Here is an 18,777-nt window from a genome sequence, read left to right on the forward strand (position 1 = left end):
CCATGTGACAGACAGGAGGAAATGAAAGCCATTTTAAAAGGCATCCAGAAAGCCTAATGACCCCAGCAGAGCTCGGCCCAGACGCCAACTTGTCTTCTTGTGCATGTGGACCCATTTCAGGCTACCGCTGGACCACATACCATAAACTATTTGTATATACACACACATATATATATATATATATATACACACATACACACACACACACACACACACACACACACACACACACACATATATATATATATATTATATCTCAGTATTTAGTAAATATTTATCAGTATTTCATCAGTATTTAATAAAGTTATAATGCTAACATAACCAGTGCCATGACAGTGAAAAAAATACATCTATTTTTAAATTATAAATATTTCATAAAATGCATTAAATATTTTATTAAAAATGTTATATATATATATGTGTGTGTGTGTGTGTGTGTTACATTTTTAATTAAATGCATTAAATATTAAAATATTTTAATTCAAATTAAAAATGCAATATGTATATGTATGTGTATATGTTAAAATTTTAATAAAATATTAAAATATTTAATATATGTTACATTTTTAATATAATACTAAAATATTTAATGCATTTAATAAAACACATTCAATATTTGAATAAAAATGTAATATGTACAGTACATGTATGCATACAATATGTTTTACATTTTTAATAAAATATTAATTAAATTAATTTAATGAAACAAATATTTTATTGAAAATGTATATATATATATATATATATATATATATATATATATATATATATATATATATATATATATATATATATATATATATATGTATAAATGAATATTTTATTGAAAATGTATATATGTAAATGTATATACAGTGGGGGAAAAATAACATTATATATATATATATATATATATATATATATATATATATATGGTTATGGCACTGGTTATGTCAGCATTATAAATATTTATTAAATACTGTATTATAAATGACTTACCCATGATCCATCCATCCATCCATCCATAATATTTAACACATCAAAAATTTTATCAATTAAATATTTATAAAACATAAACAACACATAACATGTTTTCCCCACTGTAATGGCATTGGTTATGTTAGCAGAAAAGAAAACTGTGATAAAAGTTGCCCATGGACATTTACTAAAAATGATGTGTACACTCATTTTTTATACAGTATGCACGGATGCGCTAAATGTGTTCGGGAATCGGTTTGAAAATGGTGATTATTTGTGTAATTCAGTTTGGTGACTCTAGTGGCACAAAAATAGGAAAAAGATTTAAATATGATTTTATAGAATAAAATGAAAATATACACAATCTGATTGAGTGTGCACTTACCCAGTCTACAATGAGAATCTTACTGACGTTGAGTCTCTGCTGTAGGAGTTTGGCTGCAATGGCGACAGAGTTGAAATAGCAAAATCCCCTGTTATTTATGTCAAAAACAAAAGCAAAAAAACAGCGTGTGAGAGAAAACACAGAAACAGAGCAGTCAGCTGGTGTGTGTGTGATCTATTGTGGAGGGCCCGATCGTGTGCGTTTGTGAAATGGACCTCCTGCCCTGATGGATTGTCTCATTTCGCTAATGACACGATTCACCCACTGCGTCCTGGCTTGACATCAGAGCGTAAGAAAAGGGCCTGGCCCACGGCCCACGGCAGAGGCACCAAACCTCAGTCGGCTCCCCAAACACGGCATCGATGGAACGATCCTTTTATTTAACCTTTCACCATAGAGACTGAGGAACACTCGTTTACTTTAACCTTTCCGTAATGAGGGAGACGCACTGGGAATATAGATGGGAGGAGCGGCTGTGACGCTCAAGCCTTTTAGAGCAGCAAAGCTCAGCAATTAGAGGGAATTTAGTCCCACATTAACGATACCTGACATTCATTTGGATAAACCATCAAGCTTCAAGATAAATAAAATCGGATCCAAGTTGCTCGAGCTTAACTGTGAGAACATCGTGTACTTAAACAGAGTCATGCCAGAGTATGCAAGATCAGGAGTAAATGGCGCTTTTCATGAATAAAGCACAAAGTAGGGCCTGAAACTCTTACAAAATGATTCATGAAATCAGTTTTTTTACTATGATGCAGCATTTGGTCAGTAAATGGTCAGATGACAATGTTGAGGTCAAACTAATGGTCACTTTTTATGAGCTTTGCATTTTTTTGTTAACCACAATTTGAGGAATGTCTAAATACAGTTTAGCACATTGATTTTTGTTATTATTTTCTAGCAATATAAACTAAACATCAAAATGAAAAAATCTAAATAAAATATATTTAAATGTATGTATTTTCTTTTAGTTTTGAGTGTTCCCTGGAAATCAAAACTCTAAAGTCGAGCTACAGGAACCCCTTTAATTACTGGATCCTGAAAAGACACACCAAAGTCTACCTTACTCATGAAAAATGCCGTTTACAACACACGCTAGTCCTTCCAAATAAAACTGGCGTGAGTCTGTGTGGAGATAAGATTGGCCTTCTGTGCTGTATTCACCTCACCGACAATTTGCATTACTGTACTGAAGCCAGCCTGAGTGCTGGAAGTCCTGTAGTCTTGGCCAGGAGGTCCAATGCAGAGCTGGAATTCATTTATGCGAGAGGATAGTGTGTATAACACTGATTTATGATGCTGTGCGTGTGTTTAAAGTGAATGCCGATATCGGCTGTGGGGTTTATTTTGAGATCCTAGAGATACAGTGAGAACGTACATGGGAGTGCTCTCCTCAGCGTGGTGTCCTGGAGGTCGAACCACAGCAAAGCCGTTCTGTGAACACAAACACACACAATGTCTGAGGCCTTAGAAGTGAGAAATACAGAAGCACTAGTAGAGGCATCCTAAATCATGTACTTATGCACTATTCTATGCTGTTTCGTAGTATAAATAGTGAGAGTAGTGAGTTCACACTGAAAATTCCAAACAGAAAAAGTACACCTGGATGATGAACTTAAAAGGACAGTTCACTCCAAAATGTTCCAAACCTGTATGAATTTCTTTCTTCTGCTGAACACAAGAGAAGATATTTTGAATATGAATATGAAGAATATGGGTAACCAAACAGTTGATAGGACTTCCATAGTATGGAAAAATATACTATGGAAGTCAATGGGGTCCATAAACTGTTTACAACTTTCTTCAAAATATCTTCTTTTGTGTTCAGCTGAAGAAAGAAATTCATACGGGTTTGGAACAACTTGAGGGTGAGTAAATGATGACAGAATTTTCATTTTTGGGTGAACTATCCCTTTAATTAGCCAAAAAAATAAAGAAAAAAGAATATTTGACACTTCAGGCATTACGATGTTGAATGACAAAATAACCTTATAAAATTCATACACTACACGGTTGAGTACACAAGTTAATTAAAAAATTGATCAATGTATCATATTATTAAAAACTATTTAAAAATAATAAATTAACAATAATTCGAATCAATATTTCAAATGAATTATCATGGAGTTGTTAATTACTGGGAGATTGATGAAATAAAGTTTAATTTATTTAGTTTAATCTTATATTAATGTATTTGTTATACTTAAAAAAAGAATAAATGAATAAAAAAATAAGAAAAAATAGAATAGGAAAATAAAAAATAAATATGAAAAGTATGTGCTAAAATAAATGTTAATAAATAAATAAACGTTTAAATAAAAGAATGAGTGAATGAATAAATACATATATACATAAATATGCTACCCTCAAATCATCAGCCTCGATGTAGCGCACTTTACAATGACAGCTTTATTATAGTTGTGATCAGTAAAAATTATGAAAATAATTTTTAAAGAGGTTACACCTACAAAGAGCAATTTCTAGGCATTTGTATTTCTCTAAAAAATATAATAACATAGATTTTACTTTATTATTCAGTGTCACTTATTGGAAGTTTGATGTAATAATGGTTAATTTAAGTTACATTTTTTAAGTAGCTATAATAAATAGCTATTTTGTCATTTAATGCAACGGTTTGCTTTCAGAGAGGACTCAACACTGAAACTGTGTTGCTGCGTGCCGCCCCATGGCTACTGAAAGCAGGAGGACTTTTAAGTCTGCTAATGCGTGATACCGCATTACCTCAGAGTTCACACTGGGCCGCCTACAGCTGCCTGATTTGATTTTATTATCCTTCCTCACTTCAGAGGATATTATTTTATCCAGATATAGAGTGCGAAACAGAGAAAGAAAAGATAGCAGCTGGTGCATTATGTAGGTGTATTGTGTTTTTCTGGGCATGTTTAGGGCTGAGGCAGGGTTTTGAGCCGTGACATTTTTGAATGCGGTGATATTCTAGAGTGTTATGCTGAGATTTCGGGTAGGCGGCAGCTGAGGGGAAATCACATTTATGAAATGCATAATTCAGCCTCTAAATTCTGACTGGATGTGCATTAAACACATCTGTGACCAGTGTGTGTGTGAGAGTGTCAGTCTTACCCTCAACTCTCCTGAAGCCACCTTAAACACCAGATCCACTACAGATCCCACAGCCAGACGAGCAGCACTGGACGAGTGAACTTCATTCCAGATAGTGTCACTGTCAACCTGTTAACGCACACAAACACATGTCTGTTGCATTTAGAGTGGAGATGAGAGCTATCAAGTGTGACAGTGTTCATTTACTCATACTCATTAAAATGCAAGAACAATGATAAAAACAGACAAAAAATATATGTGTTTACGAAGCTTATTAAACCAACGGATATGACTTCAATTTTTGGTATTTCTTGGTACATTATTGCATTTGTTATACTTTAAAGTATACAATTTTTTAACAAATTAAACAAACACACATAGACACACACAGACACACACACATATATACATATAAATAAATTAAAAGAAAATTAATTAAAATATCAAATATTTTAGAAATATGAAATGTTTTTTAAATATAAAAACACTAAAGAATAAATGACAAAAAATACAAAAAATAGTATATATATATATATATATATATATATATATATATATATATATATATATATATATATATATTTTTTTTTTTTTTAAGTATTAAAATTCATTATACAATATTTTAGAAATATGAAATGTTTTCTAAATATAAAAACACTAAAGAATAAATGACTAAAAATACTAAAAACAGTATTTTATACATACATATATATAATACATATTTAAAGTATTAAAATTCATAAAAATATTACATTTAAAAAAACAAAGAATAAATTACAATGTTTTAAAAAAATATATATAATATTGTACATAAAGTATTAAATTCATTATAAAATATTTTAGAAATATGAAATGTTTTCTAAATATGAAAAGACAAAGATAAATAATGACTAAAAATACTAAAAATAGTATATATACATACATACAAACATACATATACATACATATATATGTGTGTGTATATATATATTATACATATATATATATATATATATATATATATATATATATATATATATATATATATATATATATATATATATATATGTGTATATATATTAAGCCAACTGATATAATTTATATAGTTTGTATCTTTTACCCAATACATTCTTATTTAAAATATATACAAGTTAAAAATAACAAAAATAAACATTTCCAAAAATTATATTAAATATTAAGAATATTTTAAAAATGATTAAATAAAAACATTTTACTAAAAAAAAACAATAAAGAAAGAGTAAATAGTATTGTGCATTTGAAGTTATCGTTTCAAGAAAATTTGCTACCCACAAATCATTAGTCCCATTGTAGTTAGTCCAGTTGTAGTGTACTTAAAAACGATTGCACACACAACGAGCAATTTATAGTCAATTAAATGGTATTGACACCAAATGGTACCAAATATTGAAAATGGTTTGTCATCCTAATGTAGCGAACAATGATCAATCTTCAACGGTTCGTCTGTCCTCAACAACCCATGCATATGATGAAAGAGGACAGAGTCTCGCACCAGTGTTTCCTCACAGCTGACAGACCTCTGACAGACTACACAGGACAGAAGTGAGACGTTTACTCAAGCGGACAGCAAACAGACCCAGAGAGGCTTCATACACAGAAGAGTACACAAGGCCCGAATGCCCAACCGTTCCCAAACATCCTCTTTTGTACCATTCTCGTTCTCACAGAGTTGCTTGATTGCCCAGCAAGCAGGAAGAGAATACGCCACACCGAGATAGACACACAAACCAACAACATGCTCACAAAGAAGCCAAAGGCCTATTTGACACCTAATGCACAACCCAAAGGACACGAGGATGCTGGGAGTTTAGGGCAGACAGGCTAAAAGCACAAGTTTATTCTCTGACATGAAGGCAAATAGTGGCGGGAGAGACCTGGCTCGGAAAGGGGGCATTCCCAGAATGCTTAGAGACAGAAAACAGCCATTCATCAGGCACTACTGATTATGCTCACGCACGTCTGCCCTACAGCCTGCAATTACTGTACAAATGAACACACACACAGGAACACACACACTAATACTTGAGCACAGTGCACTTAAATGGGGTCATGGGTAAAACAGGGAATAATTCATGAGGTGTAAACTACCGGCTCTACAGATCAACAGGTGCTCAGAGTGCAGAATAACATGAAGTGCCATTGTTAATTAATAGTGTTTAGCTATGACAAGCATCACTATTACTATTGCTCGTAAATGCATATAGGGAACAAAACTTTGGCATGAATGAGACCTGGGGACAGTTGCATAACTTAGCCACTATGTTAAGTCTGTGTCTTAAGAACTATTTTGACCAATAAGTAGTTGACCAAGGGGTAATCAGTCTTTTCTGATTCAAATTCAAATAGAAAAAATGTGATGACTAACTTTTAAGACTAGCCTTAGCAGTTTATGCAAACGGCCCTTGGAATCCATATATAAAGACCAGAATATTATAAAAACTTGAGCCATAAAGCAACCACCTCCATAACCACAAGATCTCTTCTATTAGAGAGTTTAGCATGGTCCAGTACTGCTTATATTTTGTTCAGAAAACTTAAAAATCAATTTTTAAAAAATATTTTAAATATTATTTTGTTGCTTTTTTACATTAAAAAAATATATAAAATAATTATTTTAAATAATAAAATGTTTAAAAATGATTGTTTTAAAATATTAAAAATGTAAATTGTTGTAAATTTAATTATAAATTATTTTTAGTAATATATTAAATCATGCGGTTTAAAAAAATAAATAAAAGTAATATATTATGAATTATAATAATTTATAAATGAAAATAAATTTAATATAATATAAATTAAAAAATATATATATTATTTTTAAAGTGGAAAAAAAGTTTTCTCTTTGGCTTTTTGTAGTTCAATGTGTATTTGTTCAGAAAACATAAATATCTATTGTCTGTTTTATATCATTTTTTGTTGCTTTTTTATTTAAAATGATATAAAATAATTATTTTAAATAACATTATAAAAATGTAATTATTTAATAATAAATAATATAAAATAAAATTATATATATATATAATATTATTTAATATTAAATAATACATTATTTAATATTAAATAATACATTATTTTATAATAATAATTTATTATTATATAAAATATATAACAATTTAACTGTTTAATTAAAAAAAAAAAAAAAAAATTATTCAATATCACAAAAAAAGTATTAAGATAACTTTTAAATAAAAAGGGGAAACAAGTTTTTTACCCTTTGGCTTTCTGTGGTCCAATGTGCATGGGACGAAAAATAGCCAATGTTTGTAAAGATATAAAACTATATTTTTAATATATATATTTTAACCATACAATTTGAACTAGTGAAAGAAATGTGTTTAAAATGGGGAAAAACTGTGCCAATTACAAAAAGTCTTGTCTTGAACATCTCTAACCGACAGCCAATAAAACGTCTTCCTCTTCCACAACATCACCACGCTCTACTTACAATACAGTTTCCAATAAACCACCTGCGGACACTGAACTCATTTCTGTTAAAGTGCTTGAAACATCTTAGAGGAAGGAATATTAGGACAGTCTGCGTCTCTGCAACAGCGTGAGGAGGGGAGGGCTGAAATAAGAACTTAATGAAACAACAAGCTGGCAACAAGAAAGACGGCGAGAGGGAAGTGAGAAATCTGGGGAACCGCTGAGGCGCTCCGAAGGGGTTTACCAACCCTGGGTCTCCCTCTCAGCATACATATCCTCCATCCATTTACAAATTCAGCTTTTCAATGGCATGAGCGCTCAAGGGCAACGTAAAAAACCTCCGGTCTTTTCAAGCTACGCCAAGAACGACTTTGTCACGAATTACGAGCCTGTGGTGCATTTAAAACAGAAAAAAATGAATCAGGGAACAGTGAGAGAGAAAGCTAGGGAAATGAGAGGGAGTGAGCTAATGAAACGAAGCAAGAGTGCATGATGAAGAAATTTAGTGTAGAAATAAACGAGACAGAGAGCAAAAGGTTGTGAAATACAGACATGTGACTTCTAGGGGCATTTTAGGATTTTCTAAATTTTTGTGTCTGAAGTGCAACTATGACGCCTTAAAATACTGCCTACATTGGCAGCTCACTAAGTTTAGAGCCATGATAAAACACTTTCAAACAAATAATAATGAAAATAAGTAATACAAAATAAAAAAGAGAAGAGTCATTTTTTATGAAGTGAAACTTTCAATACTATTGGTGTTAATATTAAAGCCGCTAAACCTTAGAGCGCTTTTAACACTATATGTAGTTTAAAGCAAATGAACAAACCAGAAATTTGGCGTAAGACATGAAAACATTCAGGATTAAGCCCCAGAAGCCCACCCCAGTGTGGCTCATGATGTAAAGCTAGTAGAAAGTAAAGTTTGGGGGCGCAGGTCTCAGGCAGGGCTGGGGAGCGTGTTGGAATGAACAAGCACAGTTTATCTTCACCCTGACAGGCTAATTTTTGCTCTAGAGATGCAGGAAGACAACAATTTTGTTCCATTTCCATAAAAGAGTCCAGAGCCCTTCTGTTTCTCACCATTCAGCTCAAAGACTGTGACTTCAGCCAGACGGGCCCGCCTGCCATTTATCAGTCCCCCCCCCAACAGCCCTGCCTGAGGTCACTCCATTAAACGACACACACACACACACACACACACACACACACACACACACACACACACATACACACATTCACCAACTAGACCAAATCCACCTCAATGCGTCTGGAAGCACAAAAACAAATATAAAAAAATTATGAAATTTGTCTGGCTATTAATTGTCAGACAATTTGTTTTAAATTCTTTGTGAACTGTGATTAATTGTGATCAGTTTACCTGAACAATATAATAGAGTAAAAAAATAATAAAAATAAAAATTTTATATATATATATATATATATATATATATATATATATATATATACACACACATATACATATATATATATATATATATATATATATATATATATATATATATATATATATATATATACACATACACACACACTACCGCTCAAAAGTTTGGGATCGGTAAGATTTTTAATATTTTTAAAAGACTGCTCACCAAGGCTTAATTTATTTAATTAAAAATACAGTAAAAACAGTAATATTGTGAAAAATGATTACAATTTAAAATAACTGTTTTCTATTTGAATATATTTTACAAAGTAATTTATTCCTGTGATGCAAAGCTGAATTTTCAGCATCATTACTCCAGTCTTCAGTGTCACATGATCCATGATCCAGTCTGATATACTGATTTGCTGCTCAAGAAACATTTCTTATTATTATCTATATTGAAAACAGTTGCGCTGCTTAATATTTTTCTGGAAACCATTTTATATAATAAATAGTTATATTGTTTTATAATATTGATTATTGTGATTTATTGAAAATAAGAGTTTTATTATGCAACAGTAAAATATTTCTGTCCTATTTTGATCACTTTCAAGTGGCGATTTCAGGTTTACAGGTCCGATTAAATAGTCTTTTTAACCAATATGCGCTTTGTCTTCTATGACACTTTGCGTCATTAGATTTGTAAAACAACCATAAATATATGGAACTAGTTCAATGTTAAAACAAAGTATAGTGCACTTATCAGCAACTGTGGCTTTAAAGGCACAATATGTAAGATTTTTAGAATAAAATATCCAAAAACCACTAGAACAGTGTTATATATTTTGTTGACTTGTGTACTTACATTATCCCAGATGTTTCCAAGAATGTTTAAATCCAGAGAAATAAGCAATTTTAACCAGGATTCGGAGCGTGGTGTCTGTGCATTGCCTATCAATGACATCATACCCATCATAATCTTGATTTTGTACAAACCATGGAAACCACCAAAGACGCTTTAATATATTACATGTTTTAATAGACAAGGGAACAACTGTTTGCATACATTTATAGACTGAAAACTAATTATTGTTATATAGCTCAACACGTATAGTCTTATTGTTTGAATCTCATTTTCTTGATTTTCCGCGAGTACCATGCTTTACCATGCCTCAGAGAAAAACACTATTTTGTCAAGTAGCTAACATAACAATCAGATGCAGCTTTATTTTAGTAACAGTAATACAGCATTCTCTCCATCATAAAATATGTTTTAAAATTAATTGCATGCCATTTATCAACACAAGCCATCCAGCTTTTATTATTCTAATATCGATCTATCTTACTGCAGTGTGCAACAAGTGTCTCATAGCAGCCGCCGAGCGAACGCACAGAGTAACGTTATAACATAATTTTCAACACACTCAAATGTATCTAAAGGCATCTTTAAAGGCACAGAAACCAAATCTGAAACGGCATAAAACCACGAAAATGTGCATTTACACAGACCGTTTAATGCTGTTCTGAAGCGGCATAAACGCATTTACACAGGAAATAAAATATGATATGAAAAACAGTGCTGCTTTATCCGTATACGCTTGACTGAAAGAAGCGGAAACGGCATAATACAACTTCCGCTGCTTTCGAGACGTGTGTCGCGTTCGTCTCTCATTAGCAAATGCTCCAGCGGCCTCGTTCCGCTCCAACAGCACTCGTCCCTGCTCTGCTTCATACTACAGTAATGTTAATAATCTCATCCATGAATATGTTTTCTGCCTGAGTCCCATCCCGATTCTTTTCCACCGGCTGTGAGGTGAAGAGTAAATCTCCCATGATTACGCGCTCAATCTCGGCGTCATCAAGCTACGCCTTTGTTTTGAATATGCCTCTAGCGGCGAATCATTATCATTGCACTTCATGAGTTTGTTAGAAGCGCTCACACAACATACTTCATATATTATTATATTCTTTTAAAATGTCCTTATTTGCATGGCAAAATTAACCTAGTATCTTTGTAGCTCAAACAACAGAGCATTGTGCAAGTTACAGCAAGGTCATGGGTTCAAATCCCAAAGAATGCATGAACTAATAAAGTGCATATTTTGAAAGCAATGTAAATGCATAAATGCAATGTACATGGAATGATCATACTATAGCAAATAGTCATGATTAGGTCCAATAGTTGCAACAGGCTAAGACCTGGAAAAAAGTAGAATCTCCCTTTGACGTATGAATATATCAGCAACAACACAAAAGCGAGAGTACATTGTATACTTTCACATGAATGACTGAACCATCTCTCCATTCATTACAGGAAACCATTCACGGTCTGTCTGAATCATTCACCTACTCCAGGAGGGGAGGGCACGAGCAGAATGAGAGAAGTGAGGATGAGTACTTCCTGTTCCAGAGCCATGAAAGAGTGTGGCTGACACTATCCACTCAGCACTGAAGAACAAGTCTATCCATTCATTCATCATCATCAGAGAATACACACACACAGCTTGTTTATAGAAAACATCTGGACACAATTACCCGCTCTGCAGAAAGGACAGCAACAGTTTTTGTTGCCGCTGGAGTTCGGGGGAGGGAGAACAAACAGGGCTGTTATTTACACACGGGAAAGAAAGAGAAACTCACCCCGATTCCTCCGCACGGCAGTCTCACGAACATGGGTGTCACTGAGCCTATTGAGAGAGAGAGAGAAAGACAAAGAGAGATGAGAGTTGTGTGAGCTCCACAACATCACCGATCTAATCGTCTTCTGCATGTGAATATCAAGATGTGAGTTATGTCAGGCCAGAAATATACAGTATTTTAGGCTAGCAGTGTTTTTGCACCACTTTTTAGCCAAATCTGGAGCACCACGGTGAAAGAGCTCATTTTATAGTTGTGAACTTGTGGTTTGATAAGGCAAAAATATGACAAAATGATGTCAAGACATTTTTGCTGGTTGCAAAAGCATACAGCATGACTAGTGCACTTTGATTCATGTATGACTCTTATGAGCCAGTGTCGTTTGATTTATGAACTAATGGACACTTATGCGCTGATTCTTTTTGCTTGAATTTAAGAACATACAGTGCAATCCATGTCCTTTGATTCACAAACTAATGAATCTTATGAGCTGGTACTTTTTAGTGAATCCAAAACATAGAGTGAAACCAGTGTAGCCTGATTCATAAACAATTGACTCTTATGAGTTGGTTGTTTTTAGTGAATCAAAAACATATAGTGCAACAAGTGTCATTTGATTAAAAACTAATGACTCTTATGAATCAGTTCTTTTTAGTGAATCAAAAACTGTGCAACCAGTGTCATTTGATTAAAAAAAAAAAAAAAAAGACTCTTTTAAGTCAGTTCTTGTTAGTGAAATCAAAAACATAGTGCAACCCGTCATGAACCAATGACTCTTATGAGCCAGCTCTTTTAAATGAATCAAAAACATAGTGCAACCAATGTCATTTGGTTCACAAACAAGATGATTCTCAGTGAATCACAAACACATGGTCCAATCAGTATAGTCCGATTCGTGATTTAATAACTCTTATGAGGCAGCTTTTTTTAGTGAATCAAAAACATACAGTGCAACCAGTATCATCTGATTCACAAACAACTGACTCTTATGAGCTGGTTCTTTTAAAAATGACCAAAAACACCAATGTAGTTTTGATTCACAAACAAATGACTCTTATGAGCCGACTATTTTTAATGAACCAATACAGCAGTGCAACCAATAAGATCTGATTCATGAACAAATGACTCTTATGAGCAGGTTCTTTTCATGAATTGGTCAAAAAGACACTCAAACCGATCGGTCTGAACCAGTCTGATGCATATTTCACTACATGAACTCACTTAATCCATCGGATTGGTTACTGAATTAATATTTGATCAGGTAAGTAATTTCTAAAAATAATATCCAACTTGCAAAAAGTCATTTTAATAAACTGAAAACAAACTGTGGCGGTAACTTAAAAAAAAATTGTTTCACGTAAAGCCATATTTCTTAAACTATATTGTGCAAGAAAATGGCGTTAGTACACTTAAAAAACTGCAATGGCAAAAGACGTCCTTTTGACGCATGTGTAAATAGACCAACAATTTAAAAATCAGCACAGATGGACCACCAACAAAATGACCACAATGACCATCCCTAGTTATTAGTGCACAAACACGCATGCAATAATCCAACATTTCTCAATGAGGCAAAGCATCTATTGATTAAAATTGCCCTATTTTTCAAATCAGCTTTGCTTATAAAGCAACACAGTGTTGCAACTAACATCAAAAGTCTGTTAATCAGATAGGAAAGGTGGAAACTGAGAAGCTGTCTTTGTACCTGACGAGTGTGAAATATCCATGCATGTGCACGTGTGTGTGCGTGTGTGCGTAAGAGGGCATGTCGTTTAAGCATGTGTTTGATCGCTGCACGAGGGGGCCGGAGCTGAAGTCATGGAAAACTGCATGTGTGGTTGTTATTGGCAGAGAGGTGACGGCCTTGACGGACAGCTCAGGGGCAGACTCAGATCAAGGCCATGACTGATGAAAGCAGAGAGTGAGCTGACAGAGGGGAACGCAAGGGAGTTTGGGATGGGGAGGGAACAACAACGGGCCAAAAAAAGAAATGAAACCAATTGCAGCGTTTAGGAAACATGCTGTAAAGCGGATCTGGCTGCAGAAGCATAAATAATGTGGATAATTGCAGAAGCGCTTCACAGGCTAATAACTGAGAAGGCCATCGGAGGCTCCAAATGTCGCAGAGAGAGAAATACAACAATACGCTCATTCACAAAACTCATTCAGATTCAGCCCGTGGTGTAGTCAGGTGTGTGTGTGTGTGTGCTCTCTTACTGTCCAGTTTCTGTCTGAGGGGGTTGGTTCCATAAAGCAGCACATGAGCCTCAGAGTGGACCGTCTGTAGCTCCTCCAGAGTGGCTTTCCTGCCTCGAATACACTGCAAAAAATGAAAGACAGAGTTAAGATGAGTAAGAAAAGATGCAATATTTCATTGACATGGATGAAGTGGTGGTTGTGAGTTTCAATCTGTTACACTAGAAAAGACATGAAACAAACATAATGAAATGAATATGCTGAAATTTAGTCATTTCAAGATTTTAATGTTACTGTTTTGGTGAATTTTGTTAATATATAATGTAAAAAATTTTAAAAATCTAAACTGAACTCTCTGAAATTTTCTACATTTACATGTATGCATTTGGCAGATGCTTTTATCCAAAGTGACTTGTATTGCATTCAAGCTATACATGTTTTCAATTAATTTCCTGGGAATCGAACCCATGACCATGGCGTTGCAAGCACTATGCTGTACTGTAGTGTGGTTAAAAGTACCGACTTAGATACCAAGTCGGAACTGAAATTTTAAAAATGTGACGCTTTGAGCGCTGTTGAGTGGATTCGTAATCACCTCTGATTGGCCATTGTGTTCACATGCTCAACAGATATGTCTGTGATTGGCTACAATGATCAATGCACAGAAGTGTTTGAAAGCGTTTTGAAAGCAGGAACATTTGAAAGCAGGCTTCTTTCAAATGCTCCCATGTGTATCTGTGTAAGCACTCGGTGAAGAGCGTCAAAGATGTCTATTTACAACATGTTTTTGAAGCGTTGGTCAATGTAGCCAATCACAGACATATCTGATGAGCGCGTGAAGACAATTGCCAATCCGCTCAACGGCGCTCAAAGCGTCACACTTTTAAAATTTCAGCACCGACCTGGTAACGGAGTTGATACTTTTGACAACACTATTGTACCTTTTAAGCTACAGTTTACATTTTTAGAGCCTCAAAATTCAGATTTTAACATTTAAACAGGTTGCAAATGCATTGAGTTTATATTATACACTGTTAGAGAAAAAGGTACAGCGCTTGTCACTGGGGCAGTACCCTGAGGTACAAAAGGGAAAAGGTACTAATATGTACTTTTAAAGTACTAATGTGTACCTTTAAGGTACTAATATGTACCACTTAGGGGTAAGTAAGGTACAAAGATGTACCGTTTCACTTTTGTACCTTAGAATACTGCCTCAGTGACCTTCGTACCTTTTTTCTGACAGTGAATCTGACCAAAAACATGGATTTTTTTCAAAATAAAATCTAAGTAGAGTGCACTTATTCACAAAAATGGAGTTCTTAAAACACTTAGCTAAACTTCCTTTCAATGGGATTGAAGTGCCCTAGTCATGTCTAATTTTTCAGTTTTGCAGCATGTTTTATAGTAGCTTGTTGACTGGAATGTTTTAGCATTTGTTGACTGAACATATCAAAAGTACTGTACTGCCCTCACACCCTGTCTGAGTAAATATGCCATCTATAAAGTGCTGTAGGGATGAAGTATTTTTGTAAACCAAAACCTTGAAACGAGTTGCATTTTAGAGCTTCCGGTTCCATCGTCCTGAAGTCAATGGGTTTTTGGTTAAATGCTGGTTAAATAAGGTCTGTGCTGAACACAAGCTCAAGATATTTTCACGATTTACTCTACGATATAAAATATATCAGTAATACCACTAGTGATTTTTAAAAAAAAACTTTTACTTGGCTTTTAAAAAATGTGGATTGTAACAAGTGTCTAAATGGAACTACAGATATTAAACGTCATCACATCAAACAGGCAAACTCATCTACTCACTAGTCCGCTTTCACAGCTTTGTTGTGTTTAAAATCACACTCCTGCAAACTATTATGATTCAAACTTTCAGGGAAAATGTTTTCAAACAAAGACTGAAAGAGTCAGAAGCTTAATGGTGGTGATGTTGAAGTCATGTGACCGTGGTGTAGTTCATTTATAGCCTACGTTTAGCTTTTGACTTCTGCCGATTGTATTCACGCTTAAAAAATTCATAAAAGTTGTGTTCAGAGATTATCACGATGAACAAAACGTGTACGATTTTGTCAGTCAAAGACCTTATTTTCTGCAAAAATTGAAAAGTCAATGGAAAAATCCTATTGGGTTTTTGTCGAGGGAACCAGGGTGATGCGATCTCCGGGATGGCCTACAAAAATACGTCACCCCTGCAGCGCTCTATACTCTGACTAAAGACTTTAGCTGTCTTAGCAGAGCTAAAACAGGCCCGCTGTCCACCTCCCACTCCAAACCAGGCCCCACATGCCTGCAGAACAAAGCCGCCGGTCCTCAGAGGTGCCGGAGCTGCTGGATTTGCAATAATGTCATTTTCCCTTTTTTAATAGCTCTGGCCTCCGAGGCACAAACCATCCGAGAGGGAGGCGGACCTGCCCACCTGTGGAAGCGCTCTGGGGAGGGTTCTGCCGAGGCGACACCTGCAACAGGACGTACTACCTCTCGGATTTAACAGCAAGGGCAGTTAAAGAGGGGCCGCGGGGGCCCGGTGCTGGCTGGCGGCAGCTTAAAACAACCCTACACTCTTTAAGGGCCCCCCTGCTGTAGATTAGGGGGTATTAGAGTCATGACTGCCTTTAATTGAGGCCCAATTCACTGTTTCCATCTCTCAGAACAATAAACATCCCCACCACGGAGAGAACGTAGGCGAGAGAGCGGACGCGCGGCCGTGCCATTGTCGTGCTTGTTTACTTGTTTGTTTGGAGGAAAACAGAGACTGCAGCTATGCGACTGCCTCTAACAGGCCTGACGCAATGGAGCCAGCGTGGCAGGAGAGATTAGATCCAGCGAGAGCCATTAGGCTCCAGCGATCAGGGCTCGAGATGATGAGAGAGCTCAGGAATTGCCCTCAGCAGGTGGAGGCAGAGATAAGCAGGCACACACTGCTTTTCTGCGGTAACTCGGAGGGAAATCGATCTAAACATTGTGAAATGTGGTAAAGGGAGTAAAATAATGTTATTTATATCTCAAAGCATACTATATTTAGTGTGTGGGGTTTCGTGCCCACAAGCCTGCAAACAATAATCTGATTTTTGTCATTTAGTTGCATGATTGTTAAACATTTAGAATTAAATTGAGAAGAAATATACAATCGATTAAAGGTTTTTTGAATGAAATGAATACTTTTATTCAGTAAGGATGAATTAAATTGAACAAAAGTGACAGTAAAGACTTTTACATTGTTACAAACAGTGTTGGGTAAGTTCCAAGTACTTAAGTTCCAAGTAAAAAAGTACTTTTGATCCTTTGATACAATGCACATCTGTAATTAATTTCTGTAATTACATTTATTATTACACTGTTACATCTTAACCCACCCTTAAACCTACCCATACCACCAAACCTCAATAGCAGCACAAGTGTTGCTTGCAATACAATATTGGATTACTTCTTACTAATTACTTTCTAAATCCCATATCAACCTCAATCAGTTGAACAACACGAGCATAGACATGAAAATGCTCTTTTAATTCTTACAAATAAATAATATAAAATTGCATAAATTATTACTGAACTGAACTATTTCTGAACTATTAATTACTTAGTAATGCATTACACCCAACACTGGTTACAAAGGATTCCTATTTCAAACAGATGCTTTTTTTTTTTTTTTTTTTAAATGTCTATTCATCGAAGAATTCTGAAAAAAAAAAGTATTTTCCACAAAATATTAATCAGCACAACTGTTTTCAACATTGATAATAATAAGAACATTTCTTGAGCAGCAAATCTGCATATTAGAATGATTTCTGAAAGATCATGTGACACTGAAGACTGGAGTAATGATGCTGAAAATTCAGCTTTGCATCACAGGAATAAATTACATTTAAAAAATAAAATTAAAATTATTTTAAATTGCAATAATGTTTTACAATATTACTATTTTACTGTATTTTTGATCAAATAAATTCAGCCTTTGTGAGCATAAGAGACTCCTTTAAAAAACATGAAAAATAAAAAAAAGACAAAATAAAGTTTAGGTCACTAATTAAAATAGAAAATGTTACTCATTAGTACAAAGGTCAGATGCTGCAGATTCCATTGAAATACAAGATGCTCTTTGGATTTGTCAAATTTGTAATGAAAAAATGTGTATTAAATTGTGAAAAGAGAAGTATTTTCACAAGTGGTCTCATGCTGTAATTCACCAGCACTTCCTCTGCTTTTATATGCCTCTTTTTCTCTCCCGCCTTAATTTTCCCTCAAACACACTCAAATCAATCTCACCCCCCCCCTTTTCTGTTGAGTAAAACTCTTTGGTTTATTCATAAAGTTTCATCAAAGGGAGTGTGTGGCTGTGTTAGTGATGGCTGAACAGCTCCCTCTACAGATCGTAAAAATATCCTTCACCTTGCCAAATCAACCAGCAGGCTGAAGCAATACAACTTAAATATGTTTGGTGCACAAACATCACATCATGTTACTGCTAAAACAGCAGATAATGTCATAGACAGATGTGAGCAAACGAATTACCTCACACTGGCCACGCAGTCCTGTCTCCTGCAGTCGCGACCAGATGCTCTGGATGCGTCCGGCGTGCTCGGGGTGGATGTTACTGTTTCCACACATGCACTGGTGTTTCTGCATCAGAGTGTCGTACACCAGACCTGTAGGGGCACAAATAGCTATTTTAAGGAGGGATACA

At 34.7% G+C, this 18,777-nt stretch overlaps 1 protein-coding gene across 4 annotated transcripts in view; it reads right to left on the bottom strand.

Moving 5' to 3' along the window:
• Window positions 1-18,777, bottom strand: part of hdac4 (histone deacetylase 4) — a 259,783-nt gene that overhangs the window by 42,232 nt on the left and 198,774 nt on the right. For all 4 annotated transcript variants that reach the window (XM_048194567.1, XM_048194569.1, XM_048194570.1 and 1 more), the window contains 6 exons: window positions 18,606-18,739; window positions 14,109-14,211; window positions 11,895-11,941; window positions 4,445-4,552; window positions 2,724-2,779; window positions 1,343-1,430 (listed from right to left, as the gene is read on the bottom strand). In XM_048194567.1, the coding sequence (XP_048050524.1) occupies window positions 1,343-1,430; window positions 2,724-2,779; window positions 4,445-4,552; window positions 11,895-11,941; window positions 14,109-14,211; window positions 18,606-18,739 (536 nt within the window). The remainder of the gene's footprint in view (window positions 1-1,342; window positions 1,431-2,723; window positions 2,780-4,444; window positions 4,553-11,894; window positions 11,942-14,108; window positions 14,212-18,605; window positions 18,740-18,777) is intronic.

The sequence above is a fragment of the Megalobrama amblycephala genome, linkage group LG6 (genome assembly GCF_018812025.1).
Source record: "Megalobrama amblycephala isolate DHTTF-2021 linkage group LG6, ASM1881202v1, whole genome shotgun sequence".
Lineage (NCBI taxonomy): Eukaryota > Metazoa > Chordata > Actinopteri > Cypriniformes > Xenocyprididae > Megalobrama > Megalobrama amblycephala.